This window comes from Podarcis muralis, chromosome Z, assembly GCF_964188315.1.
Source record: "Podarcis muralis chromosome Z, rPodMur119.hap1.1, whole genome shotgun sequence".
Taxonomy (NCBI): domain Eukaryota; kingdom Metazoa; phylum Chordata; class Lepidosauria; order Squamata; family Lacertidae; genus Podarcis; species Podarcis muralis.
This window is the reverse complement of record NC_135673.1, coordinates 27989848-28016084: the sequence shown is the minus strand read 5'-3', so window position 1 is coordinate 28016084 and position 26237 is coordinate 27989848. Positions and strand designations below refer to the sequence as shown.

Here is a 26237-nt window from a genome sequence, read left to right as displayed (position 1 = left end):
CCCAAGGTCACCCAGCAGCTGCATGTGGAGGAGCGGAGACGCGAACCCGGTTACCCAGATTACGTGACTACCGCTCTTAACCACTACACAGTAAGTTGTAAGCAGGATCCAACCCAAGAAAACATCAAAGAGAGAGATGTCAGCACAGGGATAAAATTACAGGGGTAGTATGGGAAGCTGCAGGTCTCTCTATCTGCCTTAACCCCAGCTAAGAGACCCCTGACTCTTACTGTAGACATTTGCAGAGCTGAAGCAGCAGCAGCAGCAGTGCAGCACTTGCAACAGCTCACAACTGCAGAAAGGCAAGTGCATGCAATATCAAAGCCCCAGGAGGACAGAGAAAAACACAGTGTCCTGCAGAACCCTCTGCACAGTGTGTGTCTCCACCCACAGTCATTTGCAGATTGGGTTGCAAGGATTTGTCAATACTGAATTCAGTCCTCCATATTTCTGCAGCAGTTTCTGCATTTTTTTCCTTTAAAATCCTCATGAAAACACTTCAGCATTTTTGTGTGCATATCTCCTAATAAACACATTTTTGCAAACAAATTCCCCATATATAATCCATTCTTGCAGGCCATGTGCACCAATATGTTTATTTTTATGAACACTTTCCTCTAATATAGGCATTTTTGTAAGCATTGTTTGGTTGGTTGGCATAGCAAATTTTGGATAAGTGTAGATTTTGAATAGTACACATGTTTTGGTTAGCATATTGTTTCAGAATGTGTGCATTTGCTAGATTCAGCTTTAAATGCACACTGAATCAAATTCCTTTCCCATCCTTAGGCTTGATCTACCTCACCAGGGCTGGCCCACCTAAGAAGCAAGGCAAAATGACCACCAGATCTGGCCTCCAAGGAATCCATTGCCCACTGTTGCCACCACCATGGTTGTTGTCAGGGACTGGGCAGAGGAGGAATGGTGGAGATTGCCGCCCCATCCTGACCCTTCCAGGGAAGAGGAAGAGGAAGAGGAAGACACAGTATAGATTTACAACAGGGGTTTGAGGGAGGTAGCAGCTCAGAGGCAGATGAGGGGGAAATCTAGGAAATCATAGGAGGGCCAGAACAACACCCAGCTGACACATTGTCATTAGAAAGCATTCCAGATCCTCCATCTCCCAGAACCTGGCAAGTCTTAAAAGTAGGAGAGCAAAGAGCTCAAAGACAGAGGGCACATAGCAGCACCCACAGAAGTGACGAATGAGGAAGTGGGAGAGACGAGGGTTAGAGATTCACTAGGGACAACATCATTATCCAGGAGGCTGGGTTCTATAGCCTCTCTCTGTAAAGATTGAAATAAAAAAAGATGGTAAGAAACTTTCCCCTGTCTTTATACTTTCCTGGGCAACCAGCCAGAAGCCACTGAGAGCATCCTGACAGTGGTAGTGACAGCTGCAGAGGTCAGCAGCCCCACCCCATGCTGCCTCTACAGTGGCAAATAGGAGGTGCTGTTGGTCTTCTCCTACCTCTAGGGAGGAAATGGCAGGGGCTTCTCTCTGGGGTCTCCTGGTCTCTGCATGTGCCCAGGTGATTCAGAGCGAGCCCATTCCTCCACCCCCAGCAACAGCCTTTGATTCCCAAGTCATGTATCGGGTGAGGTTGGTTTGATTCCTCCTCTTGTTCCCAGTGTTGATCTTTATTCCCCCCTTGTTCCTGATGTAGATCTTAACTCACCCCTTCTTCCATGGCAGAGGTGCCATTTTGTGGTTCACTTCAGGTGGCAAAATGTATTGGGCTGGTTCTGTCTCTCTCTCTCTCACACACACACCCCACCCCCCACCCCCCACCCCAAAGGAGTATCCAGTATGTTCTGCTTGCCTCTGGGATGCCCTTTGAGGGACCATGGGTTTGCAGCATAAGTAGAAATAGAGAGGAACCTCTATGAGGGTCAACAAAGACAACTTCTGCTAACCTATAAGCAGATAGACACAGGACTGTGATGTAAATCATTTGGCCAGTCAAGAACAAGAAAAGTCATTCTGCTTAATTGTCTGCAATTTTATGTCTTAAAAATGAAATATTCAAAGTACTTTGTCTTTCAAATGTCAACACATTATATAGTAACTTTTACTATTTACAGCAGGGTTGTTGTAATGGTCTTGTAGAAAATACATGCTTCTGGTCTGAAAACCAGAGCAAAATGCAACAAACCATTTCACTGCAGCCATTGAACATAAAACCTGTACAGTTATCCAGCCAGTGTTCAGAGCAGGAATACAAAAAAAGGAAATCTATTGTTCCCTAGCAACAAAGTTCAAGCCGTTATACTACAATTTCAGTAAGTTTAGAAGTGTTGTTGTTAGATAGGAATGGAAAATCTTGGCATACATTGTAAACATCATTACAATTCATGAGAAAGCAAAAACAAAGGAAAAAGACTAGTAATTGACAAAACACTGTATGCTAGGCTTCTCTTCTTGTTTATAGACACCTTGTTTATGAAAGTTTCAATGTTCTGTCATGGTTCATCATCATACATGTGAAATATTGTCAAAGACCTACAGATATACTAATGTTTATTAAGAGGCTAAAGTTCACCACTAAATCTAAGAAAAGATTGTAACTGGCAAACACATTCTCTTGGACAGATAATGTAAAATGGCAAAGGCCAAGAAAATCCCACAACAAAATTGAACTTGAGGACACCCAGTTTCTGTTAAGGTCTCTATAAGCCAGCATTTGGAAGGGCAATGAGTAGGACTGCGGACCACAGAACACGTGAAATCTAACACATTTTGTCATTGTGTGCTAAAAATTGGCTCCAGCTCTTTTGTTTCTCTCTGCTTCTGGTGATTTTGCTATTTCTCCATTACAATCTTCCTTCATACAGCAGCCAACATTATACCTTGAGCATAATTGATGGGGAAAGTGGGATACATTTTTTTCAAAAAAACCTACCCTTTTCAAATGTTGCCCTCTTTCATTTGAAGGGCAGCAGATTACTGCCGGCATGATAATATTCTTTCTCTTTAAACAAAAAACAGCCTTGCTCACCAAAGCCCTAGGTTTCAATCATATCTTAACATGATACGATGGGAAACACACTGCACTTTCTAGTAAGGTTGGAACCATCAACAGGAGATGAACACAAGGATGTATGTTCTTTAGATTGTATTACCAATGTTTTGTGTTTGCATATAACTTTGCAGACTGACCAAAGTGTTCTAATTTGCTGAATGGTGACAGATTTACTGTACTAGTTTTCACTGTCATTAAAAGACAGAATTTAGTTCTGCTGGTAGTGACATTGCTTTTGTGGAATGGTTTAGAAATATCCGGAGGACCGTGTTCCAGATGAAATACAATAGCATGAAGAGCAGGCAAGTCAAGGGTTTCAGCTAGATCACCAGGGTTCTTCCTTACATTGCTAGTCTCTTGTGATGTTGAGGTGACCCCTGTGTGTCTCAAAGGGCAGGGCTGCCGCTGACATAGGCGTGCAGAGAGGAAGATGATTCATGCTCAGCTCAATCTACTAGGGCATAGCTCAGCCTTGAGTTTTCTTGATTTGCCTCCTGCAAGCCTGTGGAACACTGAACACACACCTAGAGGACACTCGCCCTGCAGCAGCACAGAGGTAACTAACCTGTGGCCCTTCAGCTTTTGCTAGACTCCATCATCCCTTATCATTGGGCATGCTGCTGGCTTTGGCTGTTGGCAACATCTGGAGGGCTGCAGGCTCTTTCTACTCCTCATCTACGTACTAAGAATGGCATGCCAGTTGTTTTCAATCCAGATCATTGGCCAGCTTGGCCAATGGTCAAGGATGCTGAGAACTGTAGTCCTAAAAGTTGTGTGGACCCGAGATTGAAGAACACTGATCTAGTCTACAACCTCCAGACTCTACCGCCTCATCCCATCCTCATTCTGCTGAAGGCATCAACCAGATCTGGGAGCCAACAGGCTGCAATGTAATAGATGTTCTCTCTCTTTCTCCACCCACCCTAACTCCTTTATCACAGCAGTTTTATATTTCTATGCAAACTTTTAAAAGCACAGGCATCTTACCAGAAAAAGGGACAACGACAACGTATGAATTTGGTTGCTAGTTGAACCGTTCCCAACTAATCTTTGCTGCTTCCAATCTCATGTCTCCTCCACTGACCATTGTTTCCTCAAGGCTCTAATTCCACCCACTTCCCCCACTGCCTGCACTCTCATGTCCTTCAGCTACCCTGAAGGACCATGAATCACTGCTGAGCACTCTTGTTTCTCTGCCCTTCCTGGCTTCCAGCCCATATCAACCTTCTGCTCTTTCAACCCAGTATGAGCTTTACATCCCACCCCTAGGGCTGGTGTGATTTTAGGTTCACTCTGCATTTGGGAGTGAGCTTTCTCATCTCATCATCTTAATAGTCATATATGGTGTTATGTTTTTAAATTATTTGTGTATATGGTTAATTAATACTTTGCAAATTAAAAAAGTAGATTAAGGTGAGGTAAGGGAGTGGAAAGGATCTAGCACTCTGTGCTCACATTTCCCTGTTCTATAGTAACCCCATTATACTTTATATATGACCATTCATAAGTGCACATGGCTGCCGTCATCTTCTCTAATTAAACTTTAGACTGACTTCATTCCATTGCTGATTTGCCACACTTTACACACTGGGGGTCTCAGGGGCCCACTCCTCATTCAGGGCTCATCCGTACATCCACTTGTTCCATGTTTTCTAGGCATGGATCAGAGATGTCTCCCATTTGCCCCTCTGCTTTCCCCAGGGGAAAAATGCTCTTTAGTGCTGAATTGGAGCAAATATCAGTCTGCAGAAAACTCCCAGGCCCATGTCTAGAAAGCACAGGACAAGTGGAAGTGTGGACAAGACCTCTGTCTCATTCTCTTGCCGACTACTACCTGAGAGCTAGTGTTCCATTTCAGTGACACCCTAGCTGCCCTCTCCAGGGTTTCAGATTGGAACGGGAGCTTCTGCATGCAAAGCAGACGCTCTAACACTGAACTACAGCTTTCCCTTAAAACAATTAAGTCTCAGCTACAACTACAGGAGTGCATTGATAAGCTCTTGCTCTCCAAGTACCTGCCTCTGCAGCCACATACTGGGGTCAGTTCAAGATGATCTGTTCATTGGGCGTTCATCCTCGTTTGCACAAAGTTTGCAAGGAGGTTATACAATGTCTGCTGTTTACTGAGCGCTTGTGAGGTTATATGATGTTGCATCAAGCAAATGTCATCACACACATTTCAACTGCTCCCCCTCAGAAAGATAAAGATGATGATGATGATGATGATGATTTTGTAGGGAGCAGGTTTCTTGTGCTTGAGTGCTAAATCTACTTTAATTGTGCAACCTGAATTTGCTGGTTGAATGCCACCTGCAAAACAGTGACTGCCTGGAAGCTGCCGCTGCTTTTCAGTGTGAGTTGCCTCCCCCTACTTTTATTTCACTTCCTTTTGTTATGATGCCAGGCATTATGTTATGATGTCCCTACAGCATTTCCAACTCTCTGCCCCACTTCCTATACATTCTGTTGCCCTGAGGCCCTTTGTAGTTTTCCCACAATTGTCACCCCTTTCCAGTATCTTCTGCCCTCTTTGTTTTCCCTGTCTTCTGTTTCACACCCCAGTCCCTATTTCAGTGTATTCCCTCCCCTTCTCTGCAGCCATTCTTCTCTTCAAGATTCCTATTTCTGAGGTGGTGTTTCTTCAACTAGTTCTCATCTCACTCTCTTTTGTTCTGCCCACTATGCTCTTCCAGTCCTTAAGATGATGTGAGGACAGACAAAACTGGAGGAATGTGAATATTTCATACCTGAGAACTCCCTTCAGCAGATTGAATGTTTGCTAATATTCCAAGGCATCACAATAGTTCAGCCAATAGTAGTCAGAGGCTTTGCCACCACTGCAAGAACACAAAATCTCCTAGCACATCCCATTGTAGACTATTTATTTAATTGCTCATTAGAAAGTCATTTGTGAATTTCCCCCCTACTATTTTTTTTGAAAAAATATGAGGGGTGGGAGTAGGGAGATAAAATTGGCCAAGTGACTGAATACCTGTCTGATATCCAACTTGCCTTCACTGAAGCATGCTTAAAAGGGCCAGTTGGTCTGCTTTTAGCAAGGTTATGCAAGATGGCATAATAACAGAATGTGTTTGTAAGGAGAACGTGGTTTAAAGTAGAATGTAAGTCAGGAGAAGCAACACATTCTGTACATTTTATTCTATGTATATCCTCAACCCATTTCTCCCAGAAATGGCTTGTATGTGCTTTCTGGCAATTGTACTTTCTTTACAAAGGCTGCTCACCACTTGCAGAATGGCAAAATGTCAGTAACTCATCTACATTTCCTTTTGTGCCACATTTTTAGGCACAGATACAGGCTTTCCAGGTCTGTGTCTGAGCAGGTTTTCTTTTTTGTCCCACCACTTTCCCATGGAAAACCCATGTTTTACAGCAAAAGGCAATGGGGTTTTCCACAGATTGCCATTTGCTCCGATCCAGCAGTAAAGTGTGGGTTTTCTGGGGGGAAGCAGTGGGACAAAAAGCAAAACAAAAAACCGCTCAGACACAGAGCTGGAAAACCTAGAAAGTGCAGACTAAACGTAAGTGTGGATGAGCCTTAAGCCAGAATGATTCTTTGGATCAGGGTTTCCCAAACTTGGGTCTCCATCTGTTTTTGGAGTACAACTCCCATCACCCCTAGCTAATAGGACCAGTGGTCAGAGATGATGGGAATTGTACTCCAAAATCAACATAAGACCCAAGTTTGGGAAACCCCGTTTTAGACTATGCATTATCTAGGGCAGGGATGGGGACCTTTTTCAGTGTAAGGACCTCACTTAATTCTGAGCAACCTTTCAGGGACCATATGTTAATGGTGGGTTAGGCCGGAGGCAAAATAATAATAATAAATGGACAGGGCAATTAATACAAATTTGTATCTTTGTAGGGCAGTAGTTTCTGCACACTCCTCTCCATCCAGGTGAGCAAGAGACATTATCAGTTTTCAAGGATACATCCCAGCCATGCAAAAACACTCAAGGAGGGTGTGGTGTAAGGCTGGTGAGGATGATAACCTGGGGTTATAAGGGTTCAAGGGCTATAAGAGAGATGCTTGGAGGTCTGCATTTGGCCACTTGAGCCTGAGGTTCACCACTGCTGGTCTGCATTCTATACAACTACATCCTTCTTAAGATTTCAAAAAAGCTACAGTCTGGAAGCACCCAAAACATGTTGCTTTAAAGTGAAATCTATTCAGATGTTCTACACAATCACCATTCATTCCTATGTACAGGATTTGTACAGAAGCTGAGCTTGGAGGGCTGCGTCCTTGACCTCAAAGTGGAAAAATAACAGGGTTTTTTTCCCCTGAATTTCAGAAGCAAACATGATAAAAACATTTCTATATACCATCATCCTCTGGTGGCATGATTATTTAATTATTATTTTTCTAATCCACATTTTATATCAAACAATACCTATAAACACACCTAGGAAATTCTGTTCATTCATTGGTAAACGCCAAAGAGGAAAAAAAAGTATTCCATTTCATTTTATGAGCTTTTGGCATAATAACAAAAATGACAACATTCAAGGCAGCATTAAAACCCATCCATGGTTGGTAATATAAAGTGCATTTCCTGCATATAATACAAATATATCTATATGGAACTCAAGGCACACACTAACGTCATACGTATTACATACTAGAAATGCACAATTTCAAGCTAATAACTATTTAAGAAGAGTTTCAAAACATTTTCTTCCCTTCTGGGTATTTTAAAGCATTTTGTTTTAAAAGGTACATCAATTCACGAGCCTCAAATGATAGAACTGCTTAAAACATTGCTAGTGTTGACATCTTAGATCAGTGCTAAAATATATCACCATGAGTGCACTTCTTACATAAAGCCCAGAAATTATTTCTGTGAATTAAAAAGTGCTTGTCCATTTTAGCCTGGTGTGTGGAGGTACTAAAATTCTCCACAATTTCATGGGGAATAACCCCCAGGTCAGAGCTAGCAATACAAGAACAAGGTACAATACTAATTATTTTGTCTGATCTCATTAACTGGATCCAATGGTGTACAGTATTTTATACCATAAAAGAACCTAAAGGAGAGTGAATTTTCCTCTGAGGCACCCTCCCCCTCCCTCTTTCCCTCCCTCCCTCCCAGATCCTACCTCCAGTGGTCAAAGATGAAGAACATCCAGAATCTGGACCACTAACGAGCAACAAGTAGGGAGAACTCAAATGTCAATGTTATTTGGTGGATTTATACCTGATGTTCATAATCAAGCCCATCCCTAACAGCTAGTTGTCACATATACCCAATATGAACTAGCTTGGGAATATAGGAGCAATGAATATTAGGATATTAACTCTCATGAACAGGCATTGTGATTAGTACTTGCTTAGTGAGGACAAATTATTAAGCACCTGCTTTCCTTGCTAAAAAAAAATACATCCACTCATCTGGGCCCATTTGTATGACCAAGCTGACATTCCTGCGGTTTATTGCTGATTTTTTTGCTTTTGATATTAACTGTGTATTTTACTTCTTTGTGGTTCCCTTATGTTTTCTAAACTGCTTTGGGTGGCAGTGAAAGTGGATTCTAAATGCCATCATAAAGAATTAAAGAAATAAAATGAATGAGAAGTTGCAAGAAAAAATGGGCAAATATTGGTGAATTCAAAAAACTGGTTGAGTTGGACTGTACATCTGAGGGAGCAAGTGCATGGTCACTTCATCATGATGTGCCAGACTCTCCACAGTCAGGCTTTCCCATCTTTCAGCATTCCCATTTGTCATATGAAGAGGCCCTGAAGTCTACATTAAGACTGTCCTTCATTCTTTTATTTCAGAAGAATGCCAGTGTGGTTGTATTCACTTTGATGAAACTTCTCACTTAAATTGAAAATCACTACCTTCTACCATTGATGCTGATGGGAATTGCTAATGGCCAAGCCTGCAATCCTAAGCATGTCTACTCAGAAGTAAACACCGCTGAATTTAGTGGCGCTTGCTCCCACCAGGTATGTGTGATTAGGATTGTAGACCAAATGTGCTTATAATGCATGGCCTAAATCTAAACTTGTGAAAGACACAAAAACATAAGGTTGATAAACCAGCCACCAGTAACCTGGATGTCACTCAAGGGACTTCTCCATTCAGCTGGAAGGATCCTTTCCTCATCCTCCCCACCCTCAGCACAATTTTTAGCTGGAAAAAGCCTCCTATGGGAGCGAATAGGAAGCATTTTTTCTAGCCTAATTGTGGCCCAGGGAATTGCAAGTGAGAATGGATGCTATGAATGGTATCTCCCTTGCTAAAAGCACCTCTCCCACATTGCTTGAGAACTGGTGTCAGTGGTAGACTTTTCAAGTCCAACTGATGCATGGAGGACCAGGATCTTCATGGAAAATATAGCTACTAGGATGTTGCAGGAGAACAAAATCTCCTCCTCTCCAGCTGCAATCTCCATGAAGATCACCATCCCCACCTGGCAATTTATCTTGAGAAAAGATAAAATGCTTTATATTCAAGACGAATTGCTGGGGGTGGGGAAGGAGAGAGAGAGTCTGCACGTGTGTGTGTGTGTGCTCTGTGTGTGATAGAGTGAGCTCAGGGTGGCCACACACATTCTTCTTTTGGCTCCTACTTCAAAGCTGGCAAATTTGCAATAGGAATGTTAGATGAAGTGGCATCTCTATCCGTGCTTCACCATTTAGTATCCTCTGAGTTGGCAAGCAAAAGGGCATCTTCTCTCAGGTCTGTGAACATGACTGTTATCACTGCTGAGATTCCTGAAATCTGGCTTGCCACTTTTTAACTGCCCACAGAGTGAAACAATTTGTCCTATAAGGCAATGACTAACAATGGTTTATCTGCAATTTATTAAGAAGGTCATGGCTGACAACACCCTACCTCTGAGGTGTGAAGTATAGAGGGCTGGTTTGCTACTTGGCTCAAAGTATTTTGGGGTGTTTCTTATACCCTGGAGTTATGCCTGAAGGCCCCTTAAAAGCATAGCTTGTGCAGACTGCTTGATGGATGAGTTGTCAGTTAGACCAAGGAACAAAGGGTGTTGGCCAGACCACAAACATATTGTATGCAAGTTATTAAAATTAACAAAACTGTGTCCTGAAGAGGGAAAGAGAGAACACACTCAATATTTTGCCCATGTGAACCATTTCCAAATGAAATTCAACACCAAGAACGCCGCTTCCAAATGTTGAAGGCAGCCACCCTAGAACTAACAATCATTGCCATCTCCCAAAGAGTTTTAAACAAACGATATTAAAATACCATCTTCTGTCACATTTAAAGGCAGTTGGATATGTTTTCCCCCTCTATATTTATATATACACAGAGTTCTGATCTAGAAAAACCAATACAATAAACCTTTACTTTAATGTTTTTTTTAAAAACAGGCAGTCTTTGGTGATGCAAAGGCAGAGATCGATGTCTTTTGTTTGTTTGTTACCTCCTGCCTATTTCACTCTGTCTCATAAAGTGAATATTGTTGGCACTGTCAGAAAGTTCTAGATACTGCTCCACAGACAAAACAAAATATCCATCATAGCCCTGTACTTTCCCTGTGCTTAAAAGCTGCTGTTTCTCCCCCTCTGTCCAAGCCCGAATACCTTCTTCACCATCTTGGAGTCGCCTTTGTTCCTTAGTCCAAGCTTGAGCCACAGCTCTCTGCCTGGCAACCTCCAAGACATGGTTCTTCTCTTCTTCCACAGTAGTCCCGTACCGAACATTAAAGCACAGAGAGCCGTGCTGGAGCTGGATATCAGCAAACCGTCTAGTCCTGCCATTGATGATGGAAGTCATTTGTGATACTGTGACGTTAACACCGTTCTCCAAAATCCGACGTCCCCCAGTGTTGCCTATCACTGCAAGGTCTTCTTCCAGAGACCCAAGCTTGATGAAGTAGTGTGTGTCTCGCCCATCTATTGTAAAGTGCAGGTCCTCAAGATAGTGAGCATTGTTGAGGATGGCAGCGATGCGGCGGCTGTCTTCATTCGCCACCCCAATCACATCAGCTGTTACCACGCCATCCTTGATGGCAAATTTGATACCTTTCCCAAAAACTGAGGGAACTGCAGCAAATCTGGGCAGCTTTGCTTTCTCCACACATCTTCCATTGCTGTATTTGGGGGTCATGGGAAGCTGGTCCAAGGAAATGAAGTTTCTGAGCTGCTTCTGTAGTTCACACTGAATGCCAAGTATAGTCTGGAAAAGAGAAGATGCATGGCATATGAAGGTAAGGTTTTTGGAGTTGCTAGAGAAACATACAATATGTTTCTATTGTAACAACGTAACCTGGTTCACACTTCACTTTAAACCATAGTTATCTAATGGTTAAAGGTTAATGTGCAAGGTACACGTTGCACATGACGGGATGCGGGTGGCGCTGTGGTTTAATCTACAGAGCCTAGGGCTTGCCGATCTGAAGTTCAGCGGTTCGAATCCCTGCGACGGGGTGAGCTCCCGTTGCTCGGTCCCTGCTCCTGCCAACCTAGCAGTTCAAAAGCACATCAAAGTGCAAGTAGATAAATAAGTACTGCTCCGGCGGGAAGGTAAACGGCGTTTCCGTGCGCTGCTCTGGTTCGCCAGAAGCGGCTTAGTCATGCTGGCCACATGACCCAGAAGCTGTACGCCGGCTCCCTCAGCCAGTAAAGTGAGATGAGCGCCGCAACCCCAGAGTCGCGACTGAACCTAACAGTCAGGGGTCCCTTTATCTTTACAGTGGTACCTCGGGTTAAGAACTTAATTTGTTCTGGAGGTCTGTTCCTAACCTGAAGCACCACTTTAGCTAATGGGGCCTCCTGCTGCTGCTGCGCCGCTGCTGCGCAATTTCTGTTCTCATCCTGAAGCAAAGTTCTTAATCCGAGGTAATATTTCTGGGTTAGCGGAGTCTGTAACCTGAAGCGTATGTAACCCGAGGTACCACTGTACTGGTGCACATGGCTAAAGTTGTGGGTCCTTCACAATCCTCCCTGCCCCTGCTGCCACACTTCCAGGAAGTGTTGCAGAATTCCAGCAATACTTCAGGGCATGCACTTCATGAGAAAATAGCATAATGGGATAAATCAGGGTTTGAAGCTGCACTGTAAGAACAGAGGCAGCTGAGGACTCATCCACACCATTTGTCCTGCACTTTCTAGGCACAGCTTTGTGGTTTAAACTGCTGTGTTCATGTGGTTTCTGTTTGCCCCAGTGCTTTCCTTGAGAAACCCACTCTTTAACACTGAACCAGAACAAACCACAATTCAGGTTTTCCGCTGATCAGTGTTTGCTCAGATTCAGAGGTAAATAGTGTGTTTTTGCAGGGAAAATGCCACAGGGCAAAACAAAAAAGTGCTCAGACATCACACTTTAAAGTGGGGACTTGTGCCTAGCAATGCAGCACAAAACGAAATCTGGATCAGCTCTGATTCTACTTCTCTTTGCCTCTCAGGTACCCTCTAGTGCATGGGTAGGCAAACTAAGGTCCGGTGGCCCAATCGCCTTCTAAAACAGGCCTGCGGACAGTCTGGGAATCAGCGTGTTTTTACATGAGTAGACTGTGTCCTTTTATATAAAAAGCATCTCTGGGTTTTTTGTGGGACCTGCCTGGTTTTTTTACATGAGTAAAATGTTTGCTTTTATTTAAAATGCATCTTTGGGTTATTTGTGGGGCATAGGAATTTGTTCATCCCCCCCCCCAATATATAGTCCAGCCCCCCACAAGGTCTGAGGGACAGTGGACCAGCCCCCTGTTGAAAAAGTTTGCTGACCCCTGCTCTAGTAGTTGTCTTACAAGATCACGATTTGCATGTGGACATTTACAGATCTGTGCAGCAATACCTTTTGTTACGTGCCATTGACTTGCACATTTTCAACTATATGTGGTTGAAGATGGGCTGGTTGGAATTGTGTAAGTCTAATGCCAAGCAAGGTGCTCTTTGTGCCAGGTCCACCTAGGGGGCACCTGGCATGAGAATAGTGTTGTTGTTGTTGTTGTTATTTGCATTTGTTAGCTGCTTTATCTTGCCCAGGGAAACCCAAAGCAACTTACAACCAAATAACCAAACAGGCACCCACCCACCCCGCTCACAAAGCAACATTGAAAACAAAAGGAAAAAAGAAGAAATGCATGAAAAAATACCCCACCCACTTCTAAAAGGCCACAGGTAGTTAAAGGCAAAAGGGCTGGTTATAAAGTTTTTGTCTGGCTCTCCACCTTGCTTGCCAGGCAAGACCCACTCAGTGTGCCAGCTCTGAACGGTTCTCACGAGATCTTGTGAGGCAGCTGAGTTCCAGCAAGATCAGTTTTCCAGAGCTGGCATGCTGAGCAGTGGCGTAGCGTGGGTTGTCAGCACCCGGGGCAAGGCAAGTAATTTGTGCCCCCTAACCCGTGGATTTGCGCCTCCTAACCCGTGGATTTGCGCCCCCTAACCCTAACCCCCAGATGTTGCGCCCGGTGCGGCTGCCCCCCCTGCACCCCCCACGCTACGTCACTGGTGCTGAGCACCATGCCTTGTGCCCCAAGCAAGGCAGAAAGCTCGAAAGTTCTTTTCACACTGGGTTACCCACCATGAAAAGAGCTTTTAAGCTCTCCACCTTGCTTGGGGGGTGGGAGGGGAAGGGGAAGGCCCTCTCAGCATGCTGGCTTTGAGATGCTGCTGCAAGATTTCACAAGACAATCCAAGCCCCCCCCCCCCCAAGATCTGATGAGAGCATTCCAGAGCCTTCTAGAGCTCAAATCAGAATGAATGCTCAATAAACAGTGGAAATCAAATAACACCCATATTATTTTGTGCAAACAAATCAGGATGGATGCTTAATAAAAAAGGCTGTCAGCAGAGGTCCTTGTCTTCTCTTCCCTCTGAATGGAGAATAAAGTGATCCCATAGGTTACAGAACTAGGATATATCTGTTTTAGAGTAAGTGACATAATAAAGTTACTACAGTGGTACCTTGGGTTACATACGCTTCAGGTTACAGACTCTGCTAACCCAGAAATAGTACCTCAGGTTAAGAACTTTGCTTCAGGATGAGAACAGAAATCGTGCTCCGGCGCCGCGGTGGCAGCAGGAGGCCCCATTAGCTAAAGTGGTGCTTCAGGTTAAGAACAGTTTCAGGTTAAGAATGGACCTCCGGAACGAATTAATGACATAACCAGAGGTACCACTGTATGAGATTGTGGAGCTTAAGGGAGGAAAATGTTTTGCCCCTGATGGTGCCTGGGGCACCTTGGATCATGGGGAGCCTGCACCCCTGCCCACCAACATAAACACCAAGGGTGGGGTGAGGAAAGAGGAAAATAAATATGTATCCTGTTTCCCCCCTAGAATTCACATAATGCAGGAATGTGTCTTTTTGCTAACCTTTCCAGGGTCCCACTCTTGGGTCTTTGTTTGAAGCTGTACAAGTTCATATGTTGTCTCCATAGCATCCACTTCTGGCTTTGGGAATCCCGGGAGTACATTGTGAAGCTGAAACCCAAACAACTCAAGCCAACTTCCAATGTCTACAAATAAAACCAAACAGAATACGATTAACATGCTGAAGTCAAGAAGTACTGTATGACAATCATAGAAAAAACAAATAGGGCTGCCATACGTCTGGAATTTCCTGGACACAGCCGGGATTTGGCCCTCGTAAACAGCGCCTTACATGTCTGGGAAAATCCGGATATATGGCAACCCATGTTGGCGGTGTAGATTTGGGTGAATTTCCTTTAAAAAAGCTAGGTTGAGATTTTTGCAACTTTGGCTACAACTTTTGGCTACAAAAAAGTTCAACCACTTTTGTGTCCGGATTTTCACTTTTTGAAACCCTACAACTATAGAAAAAAGAGATTCAAGTCTTAAAGAATAATATTTCAAGCCTCTTCCTTCTTTGGCTGCTCAGATATGAATCAAAAGGTACTGTAGACAAGGTGACAGGGTGGAATATTCAGAAGTGTTGCATTTCCCATAGCTGAGTGATATCTGGAATTATATTCCAACTTGTGGCCGTGTACAAATATAAGGTCATATGTGTTTTAAACGCCTGCTGAAAACTTTTCCATTCCACTACGTCTATTCAGGCATACTGTATGTATATTTCCACAATGGTTAACTGATGTCTGTTTTTAACTTTTCTATATGTTTTTACTGTATGGTTTTATGCATTTTTATTTTAAATTGTTTTGCTTTATTTTTATGAAATAGCAGTCTATAAATATTTTTTATAAATGAGCAACCCAAAAAAGAGTAATTTTGAATGGAAAAATAACAGTGGGGAAAAGAGGTGCTTAACCCTTTTCTACATAGATGGCTTGCAAGGATAAGCATGTATCTGGAAGCTTGGGGGAGAGGGTGGGAAGCAGCTTGTTAGCAGCAATCTGAAGTGGGAAAATTGGTGGCAAGGAATGGTCAGGCACACTCTTCCACTGCTGATTCTCCACATCAAATCACCTGCTCCTGAAGTTGCTTTCATTTAATTCTTGAAAAGTGGCTGTTGAAAGATGTGTTACATTTTCATGTAACTTTCATGTTAGGTCACATAGAGCTGTATCATGGGAGAAGTGGAGTGACAGGTACAGGATAAAAAATGTAGGCGGCAACCTGCATTTGGTGGAAGCAATTCTGTTTCCATCGCACTGCCCAGCTCTGACCAAAACTACCTTATTCATCTCCCTGTCTGCTGTTCTGGAATTTTATGTAATATATTACACAATAATTCTGTTATTCCACACCATTCATTTCAATGCAAATGGGGGCCAGGAATGTAATCGATTACGTATCACTTGCAGATTGAAAACAACAGCAGCAAACAAGGGTGAAACGTGAAAAAAAATATTGTGGGGTCCAGGTAAGCACCACCCTTCATAATCAATTATATGACACAGTGCATACGCACCATTTGAAAAGGAATGCCCATTAATATTGTGGGGGCCCAGCCCCCTCAAATATTTACTGTGGGGGGCTAAAGCCCCCATGGCCCCTAGGAGCTGGAAAATATGAATTGTATAAACGGGATTGGTTTCCATTCTGGATGGAAAATACGAATTGTATGAACTGGATTGATTTTTCTGCCTGCTGCAGCAACTGCAATTCCATAAAATTCAAATTGCAATACAGTAAAACCTGATTTAAGAAAGAAAAGAAGCAATATGACCAATATGAGTATTTAATGCACTGGATTTGCCATTTCCCATCCTGAACCACAAACCACCTGAATGAAGATTGTGGACCACAGTTTGGGAACCCCTGGTCTTCCCCCAGGTAGGCAATAAAATGGGGAAGAACATGCCTGCATACTGCCTTAAATACCTGGGATATTCAGTGAAATATGACTTTAGTTTGGTATACTGGTTTGCTGTTGATATTTCATTCTGCAACGCTGCATTGCTTTTTTCATTTTTCTGCTCCCCCCTTACCTTCTTTTCCGGTGTCTACATGTTTTTGCATGTAACAAAAATTCAATTAAAAGTTTAATTAAAAAAAAAAACCTGGAAGGAAAGGTGGTATAAGAAGCTCCATTCCAGCTATGTTAATGATTTCTAGTTTTAAAACTTTTATGCAGTAATTTTTTGTGCTGTAATCTTTTATAGTTTGTGTTGTGTGATTTCAGAGGAAAGCCTTGCTCTTGCCCCCTGCTGTTCATTGTTAAAGGCCTCTGGCTATACAAATTAAATTGACTGATTTCTTAATTCATTTTGTTTCAAAATTAATCAGAGATCCAATGAAACTGTTTACAGAAATTGTCTGAACATATTCACAAGATCCACTGTCATAAAAGCATTGGGGGAGCCTTTTCTAGCCTGAGGGAAGTGTTCCATTCCAGGGACCACATGTCAGGCCTGGACAGGGCCAGAGGCAAAAGTGGGCGGCGCAACAGAGGTAACATTTACATCGGGTGGCACTGTGGGTTAAACCACAGAGCCTAGGGCTTGCCGATCAGAAGGTCGGCAGTTCGAATCCCCGCGATGGGGTGAGCTCCTATTGCTCAGTCCCTGCTCCTGCCAACCTTAGTCATGCTGGCCACATGACCCGGAAGCTGTACGCTGGCTCCCTCGGCCCAGAAAGCGAGATGAGCACTACAACCCCAGAGTCGGCCACAACTGGACCTAATGGTCAGGGGTCCCTTTACCTTTTTACACTAAGGTAGTTTTCATACACTCTTTCTCTCACACCCCTTTCCTAGCTATATTCAGGCGGACTAGAGACTTTGTAAGAGTTCAAGGACATATTCCAGTCAGGCAAAAATACTTTCATTATTTATTATTTATTTCATAAAATTTAAAGAAAACCGTTTGATTGTAAGAAGCCGTTTACAAAAAAAGACAGCAAAAAATAATAATAATAAATTACAGCCCTACTTTAAAACATGCAAAAGGAAAAACAAACAAACCTAAAACTAAAGCAGATTATAAAATGACCTCAACTTTCGAAGCATCTGGACAGGCTAGCAAGAATGTTTTTAGCAGGCGCCGAAAAGAGTAAAGTGGAGGTGCCTGCTTGGTCTCAAGAGGCAGGGAGTTCCAAAGTACAGGTGGCGCCGCACGAAACAACTGAGTTCTTACAAATGCAGAATGAGCATTAAGTGGCACTTGCAGCAGTTCCAATTCCACCAATCCAGGTGGTTGAGTGGATACATGTGGGGTAAAGTGATCTTGTAGGTAAAGTGGTCCCAAGTTAATCATATACTAAAAGTACCGTATTTTTCGCCCCATAGGGTGCACCTAGGTTTTTTTGGGGGGAAATAAAGGGAAAAAAATATTTTCCCCCCAGGCGCGGGGCTGGGGGGGGAAGCCCGAGCTTCCCCCGACCCCAGCATCCAGAACAGGCTGCTATCCACAAGCCTAGGAAGCCTGGTGGGAAGTCGCGCTGGTCTCCCCAGGCTTGCGTATATCTGCCTGAAGCTCAGCACGCCCCAGGCTTCGGGATGCAGGCAGCTCTCCACAAGCCGTGGGAGCCCGGCGGGAACTCCGGATAGCTTGCGGATAACTTGCGGATAGCTTCCTGAAGCCTGGAGAGTGAGAGGGGTCGGTGCGCACCGCCCCCTCTCGCTCTCCAGGCTTCAGCGAAAGCCTGCATTCGCCCCATAGGACGCACACACATTTCCCCTTCATTTTTGGAGGGGGAAAAGTGTGTCCTATGGGGCGAAAAATACGGTAACACCTTGAACTTCTGTGCATGAAACAGGCTCAGTGGTTTGCGTGTTCTGCAGAGAGTTCCAAAGGCCATACAGAGAGGTTTGGAGGATCCTCTTTAGCTCCTGGGCCTTAGGTTACGCACTCCTGTCATTAAAATTTGAACCAGAAACTACCCTCCCCCACAACCCAATTAAATAAATGCTTTACCTGTTGTGTATTTAGCCACATCTTGGATTCTGCCAGCTGGATAATTATTTTCAAATGCATACAGATTAAATGGCTTGGGGTTGTTCTTCAGTTCTTCCCAGATATGGTGGTTTGGTGTTGTCCAGCGCCCAGCGATGACGTCATAATCTCTTTGCCCCAAGTGCACCAGTTTAGTGAGTGAATCATACAACCCTCCATGGAAACCTATAATGAGCTCAAAATCTGAATTTGTGTCCTGATAGATCTCTCCATAAGGGGTGTAAAGAATTTCTTTTATCACTTGACCACGACTGCTGAAGATAGCTAAAGGTGTGCCAGTGTTGTCACAGGCAACGTAATATTCTTCTCCACTGCTTAATTCCATGGCTATTAGGTGACCCTGAAGGTCGTAATACAAGGAAGTTATTTCTGAACTGCTGTGATTGTATAAGTGAGTAACTCTTACTGGATTGGAAAGGTCCGCGTAGAAGAATTGGAGGTGTTGTCCTGAACTTGATTTGCTGGCCACCCTTCGCCCCAGCCCATCGTAGCAATACTGGATTGTCCACCCAGAAACCCTGTTGTAGGCTCTGTTCAGAAAGCCATTAGAGGTGTACTCAAAGATGTCATTTCCTCTTTGTTTGAGGAAACCATCCTCGTCCATTTTGTACTGAATGTCCCCCAGCCTTGTGATACGATCTCTGAGATCGTACCTCAGAGGAGTAAGCCGAGCGCTGTTTCCGTGGCTAAGTAAATTGATATTTCCATTGAGGTCATAGCTGTAACGCCACTGGGTTTTGTCATTCACAGACACAGTTTGAAGTTGGCTATCAGCATCATATTCATAAGAGTATCTTGTTATGTTTGCATCGACTCCAACTCGGATGTCGCAAATCACCATGCGGCCCATGTTGTCATACTGAACGGTCATCCAGTAGGCAATGGATTTAAGGATTTCGTATTGCACTTCAATCACTTGGCCATTGGCACTAAAAAATTTGGTATGCTTCATAGCGGTGGTAGTTATAACTTGGTTTAAGTCGTAATTGATTACGCTGAACTTTCCGAATTGTTCAGTTTTACCAGACACATCAACGTAGCGATACAGATCAATAGGGAGAGGGGTTTCATTTATCATGGCCTGCATACTGGTTACTCTAAAGTTGTTGTAGCTGTAGTCAAATCTGGCGTTCACAAGACCTTCTTCACTAAATCTGAATATCTGGCGGCCAATAAGTGGACCTACATATAAAACATTGGGCAATTGTTTAAGGAGAAGGAAAACAGCAGAAAAGTAAATAATAGTAATAATGATGTAATAATAAAACAAGACTGCCTGAAGGACTAGCTATACTGGGGTCATCAATATGATGTCCACAAGCCCCAGTGTGGTTGCCAGTACCTCCTATGGCACCTGTGAAAGTACCTCAGTCAATATCCTGTCAAAAATCTACCACTGGTGAGTGGCCAGCTCTTTCTGCTCAGTTCTTATTTATGCTGGCTTGGCCTTTTCTACAATGAACAACCCCCTCCCTCTTAATATACCCACATTCCACTGAAATGCAGGGTTGGATATCCACCCTCCAATCTATTAACAGAGGCAAAAGCAGCTTCCCTGTCACTAAACATGGTGGTGACTGCTGTAGGTTCCTTTTCCCCATGATGGAGTGGTTGCTACCATTTTGTGGTCCCATTTTTTCCCTTCTCTTTCAGTTGTGGCAGCCATTATGCCATGCTCCCATACTAAATGGGCTAAAGGTCATCGCAATATTATTATTATTTTTTAAAAAAACCTTATGGTATTGCATTTTTAACTGTGCAGTGAAATGACTAATATATACCACAAATATATGACACAAGCACAGCCCAAATAATAATATACAGTTTCAGCCTACCTGTTTGCCTGTATCTGATGGTGCAAATAAATCCATCATGCATCAAGTGTATTGTTTTAATAACACCTGATGACTCTTCATAAGTAAAGGAGACTTGGGTGGTGTCATAAAGAATCTCTGACAGTCTGGACTGCTTGGTGTATTTGTAAAGAACCCTGCGCCCTGTACCCGGGTAGAGGGTCTGCAGAAGTCGTCCGTCTCTGGTGAAGTCCTGGATGAAAGATGCACTGCTGTCTGGTGGGGAATAGAGATTGCGGAAGTATCCAACAGACAGCATTGTCTGAAAGCTGTGGCGTACCATACTTGGCATGGTGACAGATAGTAGGTAGTCTGACTGGTCATACTCAAAGATGTAACGACGCTGACTATGCAGGAGAAGCATCACAGACTGAAAGGAAAAACACAGAAACAACAAGCACAATGACTTGCAAGCAATGGTGGCAAATCTGTTGATTTTGGTCACTCTCAGTTTCCCATTTTTCTGATATTGGGCTCAGTTTTCCAAAAAAATTCTCACGCACGCACGCACGCACACACACACAAAGTCGTAATGAAAATTTGTCAGCGTTTTAGTGCAAGTATCTCCTAATACACACCTTTTTGAAGGGCTATTTCTCCCAATATAATGTATTTTTGTATGTCATTTTCACAAATATATATATTTACCACAGTCTATGCATTTTTGTATGCATTACTCAGCTGTAGAAGGTGCATTGCAAAATTCAGAGAAGTATGAACTTTGAAGGCTGGTTGTGCTTTGGCTTGTGAATGTGGAGAAGTGTGAATTAGGGAGATTCACTGTTAAATGTGAACGGAATCGAATTTTTCACCTAACCCTACTTGCAAACGAGTTATAACTTTTTAAAAAATCTAATTAAGGAATCCCATGACTAGTTACGTGTACCAATGAAAGCAACATAAAACCACTCAGGTTTCAGAAAGTCATCAAAAGGTGAGTTTGTATCATGAGCACAGAGCAGCAAAATAGGTATTGATCCTCCTCTTCATTTCATTTGAACAAGCTCTAGTGGCTTCTTGATCCTGTAAGACACTGAGCATTCCTAATTCATTCCCTTTCCAAGTAAAACTGGCTGGTTTAAGAGGCTTCAAAGTGACTCTTAGTACACCACTGCTGCAGCATCTGTCAATGAATCGGGTGCATCAGGAATGTTCAAGCGGTGCATGTGGGGAAAGCTTTTGCTAACACTATCCATGGAGCTTGCTTTTCAGACATTGAGGCAGATGGTAGTGTGTATCAAGGGTGTTGTATCCCGTCTCTCTAAAATGTCTGAAGCTGCTCCCAGAGACAGACTAAACTATAGGCCTGTTTTTGGCTCCCAAATGTTTACATGTTTGCTCCTTTTGCTGCACAGACCAAACAAGCAACAAAAGATGACATTGGTTCCCAACCTGGGGCCTGTGAAGGCCTTCCCTGGTGCCTTCCCATCCCTTTTGCTTAAAGTAAGTCTCTAGCCCTTGTAGAAAGTTATGAAACAAACAGTGCCAGCAAAAGGCAACATTCACAGCATACATTTAAAGCATACATTTAAAACAGTACGGTACCACTCTAAACAGCCATGGCTTCCCACAAAGATTTCTGGGAGCTGTAGTTTGTTAAAGATGCTGATAATTCTTAGGGGGCCCCTATTGCCCTCCCAGAGCTACAATTCCTATATTCCCCATGAAGGATTGGCTTTTAAACTGCTCTGGGAATTGTAAGACTGTGAAAGGAACTGGAGTCTCCTAATAACTCACAGCACCCTTAACAAAATATAACTTCCAGAATTATTTGGAATGGAGCGATGATTGCTTGAAGTGGTGCTCTCTCCAATCCAGACCAAAATATCTAGAGTTGAAGCTCTGGGGCTGGCTGAAGGCAAGGTGTTGCTGCTGCGCCACCCTACATGTCAGTTGTTGGGCAGGGAGGTTGAGCAGCCTAAATGAAGCCCCGTTGTGCCTCAGGTCTCTTTGGGGCTTCCGCAGCCATCATTGACATCCTCTTTGGGCTCTGGGGAGGATCTCCTTGCGATCCACAAGAACTCTCCAGTTCTTTCCTGCCATTTCCTGGTATGACTCTATTTATTTATTTCCCAGAGTCGCATATATACACATGGTTGCACGTGAGTAGAACACACGTACTATAAGCATGTGGGTGGGTGGGTGTGCCTGTAATTGAGAGGCCTCTGATGAGATGTCCTGACATATTGTAATTCTCTTCAAACAAGAAAGGAGTAGTAGATAAGGGTGATGGCACTGGAAGTTTAGGCAGTGTCTGCCCGGTGTAGATTTTCCAGTGCAGATTACACTCCTCCCTGGAGCTGCTATTAGCTGAGGAGAGGAAATATGTGGATCCCTTTATAGTACCTGTATGCTTACCACTCTGCAACTAATAGCAGCTCCAGTCTGTGTGCTTAGACTTAACCCTCTTCTTTTGGCTCATCCAAACCTCATGTGGATGTTTATAGGGCGGCAGTGGTGGTGGGGAGATTTCAGGAGATCATAGATCTCTCATTATAACAATTAGTTTGTTCCTGTTAAGTCCCTTCCAGGCACTGGAGGGAGTTGGGATGACTGAATTGAGCCTTCCTGTCTACATTCCTGAAACACACACAAATATATGAACAATTGTTAGAAAACTTAATGGGACTTCTCTCAGGACTGTCTTTTCAGCTCAACAAAATGCACGCAAACGTACTGAGACAGAATACAGATAGAATACAAGTTGGCTCAAGTCAGACACCATCCCAAACCATAGTTTGTACCAACTATAGTTTGGAACCCAAACCATGGTTTGAGTTTTCAAACATACCACAGGCAGACCCTGGTTTAGGGCTGCTTGTCTGCCTTCTTTTTTCATCCTCTCAGCACTCAGCTTCATAAGTTTACTCCCGTCTCTGTTGTGCAGCAGTCTCTGGAGGTAGAGGTGACCATTAACTACAGTTAGTTAATTCAGACATCGTCTCATATCATAGTCAGCACAAACCATGGTATTTACCTATGCCAAACCATTGTTTCTAATTCTGTCTTTTCCAGCCAGTCACAAACCATGGCTCTCAGTTTTGGAAATCACACCAAACCATAGTTTTACTTTATCCACATTTAGATGTGATGTCCGAACTGAGCCTATAGGTAGTTTTGGATGTGGTGGGATCTCTTTATCAAGACTTATTTTTACCAGGAAAGGGAATACAGAATCTACTCAGGTGCTTACATATTTTAAAAGGGGTTCTGGAAATCCATGTTTAAGAGAAGGATATGTTCACATATGTATTTTTTTGTTTGTTTGATAATTATTAAATGCAAAGCAGACATTTGGAAATATTTTTTACAGTGAATGCTTAAAAAAAAATCTGTTTCAGGAAGGAAGATTGTTAAGAACCTTTTAAATAAGTGGGTTTATTATCATTGGAATTGTGTAAATATGAGGAGTTCATATCTGAAATGTGTATTAGGCTCAGGGATCCACAAATTCACACACCAGCTTACCATTAGGTAAGTGCCTCTACCCCTTAGTGAACAGGACCCCGGGCACCAACCAGTTTTATAATAAGCAGTTTTTAAGAAGTGAGTAGTAGCAGGAATACCCTATGAGTGGCACAAGAAAGGCTCTTATTTTGTACTTTCTACATGTCACTGCATTGTCCTGTCCCCTGCAGCCCTCTGTGTATGCCAGAGGACCCAAGTGAGGGGAGGTCGTTGGTAGTGGCCACAAATAATGGATGGCCAATAAGCCAAACACTTTTTGATCCATGATTAATTTTATAAGGATTCTATCTCCCTTGCCCTTAAAAACAGATTGTACAGCCTGAAATAAGTTGTCTAAGTAAATCTTTATTGCATCACTGCTTGATGCTATTTGTAATTTTGTTTTTGGTTGCTACAGCTATTTGCTTTCATGTACAGGCAGAGAAATTTTAGGTGTTTCCAGCTGATGTGCGATTGCCAACATGCGGGTCCTTTTGGACCCGGAAGAAGGAAGAACAGATACGTCACAGGGCGGAGCAGGCTTATATATGCTCCACCAATACGTGAGGGGGCAGGCAGGAACAAAACCCCCGCGCAAAATGTTTGACACCTGTATTAACGTGTGTATTTTTTAAATTCTGGATATGGAAATTGACAAGTCATTTGCACAGCAGTATTTGGTGGTATACCTTTGCATATTGCTCTGGGAAGGTGACCAAAAATCCCTCTCTCTTTCCCGCTTTTTAGCAAGCTAGTAGCCATGCCAGTGTTTGTCTCATAAATTTCATTATTCGCTTACTTCATGTGTAAAGTGAGTACAAGCTTTCTCCAACACTGTGATTAAACCATTGGGTTGGGAGGGGGAGAACATGATGAAGCAACACTCATGAGCTCAGAAGAACATTGGGGTGGATCCAAAACCACCCTTTTGTATGCAGAACATTCTCGCTTTGTGCTAGAGCACCAAGGGCAACAAGTTGTACTAAAAAAGGATCCCGCTTCCCTTGCACAAGGGAAGTGTGAAAACGACTGAGCTACCTGTTAAACTGCTTCACAAACTCTTGCAGAAAAATGCCAGCAGCTATTTTCTTTCTGCTCTTTTGCTCTTTAGATCAAACCCCCAATGCATTGAAAAAGCCTAAAAATGAAGATGATGTGTATTGCGAAAAGAACTAAGGGGTTTGTACCATCTTAAAGGCTAATTTATTATAGCATACACGTTCCTGGACTACAGCCTACTTCATCAGATACATAAAGTGTCATCTTGCCAGCAGGTGTATTGTGATGCTTTCCTTTGTAGAATACAGTACCACTCCAGCGAGGAAGATGCATAAATGGAAGTGGGGAGGATATATTTTGCTGACGCTCCCTTTCTTCTGAAGCCTCTTGTGCCTGTGAAAGTTGGGTCCATGCAGTGCTCCCCCCCTTTTTAAAGAAAAAAAGTGCTGGTACTCACCATGATCTTGTTACAGTAAGCGCCACAATTTCAACATTTTATTTGGGGGGGGGGGTGCTGGTACTGTGTACCCTTGAGTACCTCCAGAAAAAAGCACTGTCTCCATGGGTTTGGGAGCCTTTTGGTGCTAGAGGTGGTATGGGGTTGGTGAAAAAATCACACACCCCTGCTTTTCCTTTTGCAGAAATGTATTTTTTGTTGTTGAAATCTCACCATGTCAATCTTCTGGGATGTGTTAACAAGCATGCCCCCCCCCCCGCCCCTCAAGAGGCAGCTTGTCATATTGAAAAGTTAATGCTCACAAAGCCACCTTAAGAATTGTAAAACTGAACATTAACCCTTGGAATGTGGAATGTAACCCCCCCCCCCCCCGAGTTTAAAGTGCATGCTGTAGAGATGGATAACACAGATACGGAGATGAAATGCCACATTTCATCTTTGCATCACTCATAACTATGTCACCCAAGGCCCATTTAAATCCAATAGGCAACTCTTTCAGTGGCTCTCTGTCATTAGCTGTTAGCAGACATTTAGGCCTTTCTGCTCATTAGTGGTTTCTGCTCATTAGTGGGGGATCCTGACCTTAGCAGGAAACCTCTCCATTTCACTAGTATTCCTAAGTTCAAACCATCTCTAAACCCGAGAGCTCCACGTTAATATAGAAAGGAACATAGAAAGCTGACTTTTACCTGGGCAGACTGTTTCTCCATCTGGCCCAGTAATGCCTACTCTATAATGGACAGAGGCTTTCTGAGAGAGAAGAGTCTTTTCCATCCTTTGTTACCCAATCCTTTTAATTGGAGATCTCAGGGAATGAATCTGGGACCTTCTGCCCGCAAAAGCTCATGCTCCACTACTGTGTTACAACCCCTCTCCAAGACAGTATGGCATAGTGGTTAGTGTGTTGGAATAACACACAGAGGACTCTGGTTCTTGTCCTGCAAAGCTCACCAGGTGACTTTGGGCTAGTCGCTGGCTCTCAGCCTACTGTACCTCTCTGGTTGTGAGGATAAAATAGAAAGGGGAAGAGAACCACATATGCCACCTTGTGCTCCTTCGAGGAAATGTAAACAAAGAAACAAATAAACAAATGTAAGTAATAGTAATTCCTTGTTCCCAGAGGAGGCAATG

The 26237-nt window shown here is 43.3% G+C and overlaps 1 protein-coding gene across 8 annotated transcripts in view; it reads right to left on the bottom strand.

Annotated features, from left to right (window-relative positions):
* Positions 1-1988: 1988 nt before the first annotated feature.
* TENM1 (teneurin transmembrane protein 1) overlaps positions 1989-26237 on the bottom strand; it is a 388748-nt gene continuing 364499 nt past the window's right edge. For 5 of the 8 annotated variants that reach the window (XM_077922107.1, XM_077922110.1, XM_077922108.1 and 2 more), the window contains 5 exons: positions 22995-23096; positions 20186-20573; positions 18312-19532; positions 14347-14489; positions 1989-11206 (listed from right to left, as the gene is read on the bottom strand). In XM_077922107.1, the coding sequence (XP_077778233.1) occupies positions 10448-11206; positions 14347-14489; positions 18312-19532; positions 20186-20573; positions 22995-23096 (2613 nt within the window). In that variant the 3' untranslated portion in view covers positions 1989-10447. The remainder of the gene's footprint in view (positions 11207-14346; positions 14490-18311; positions 19533-20185; positions 20574-22994; positions 23097-26237) is intronic. The other 3 variants (XM_077922113.1, XM_028714302.2, XM_077922114.1) reach the window with 1 other exon arrangement.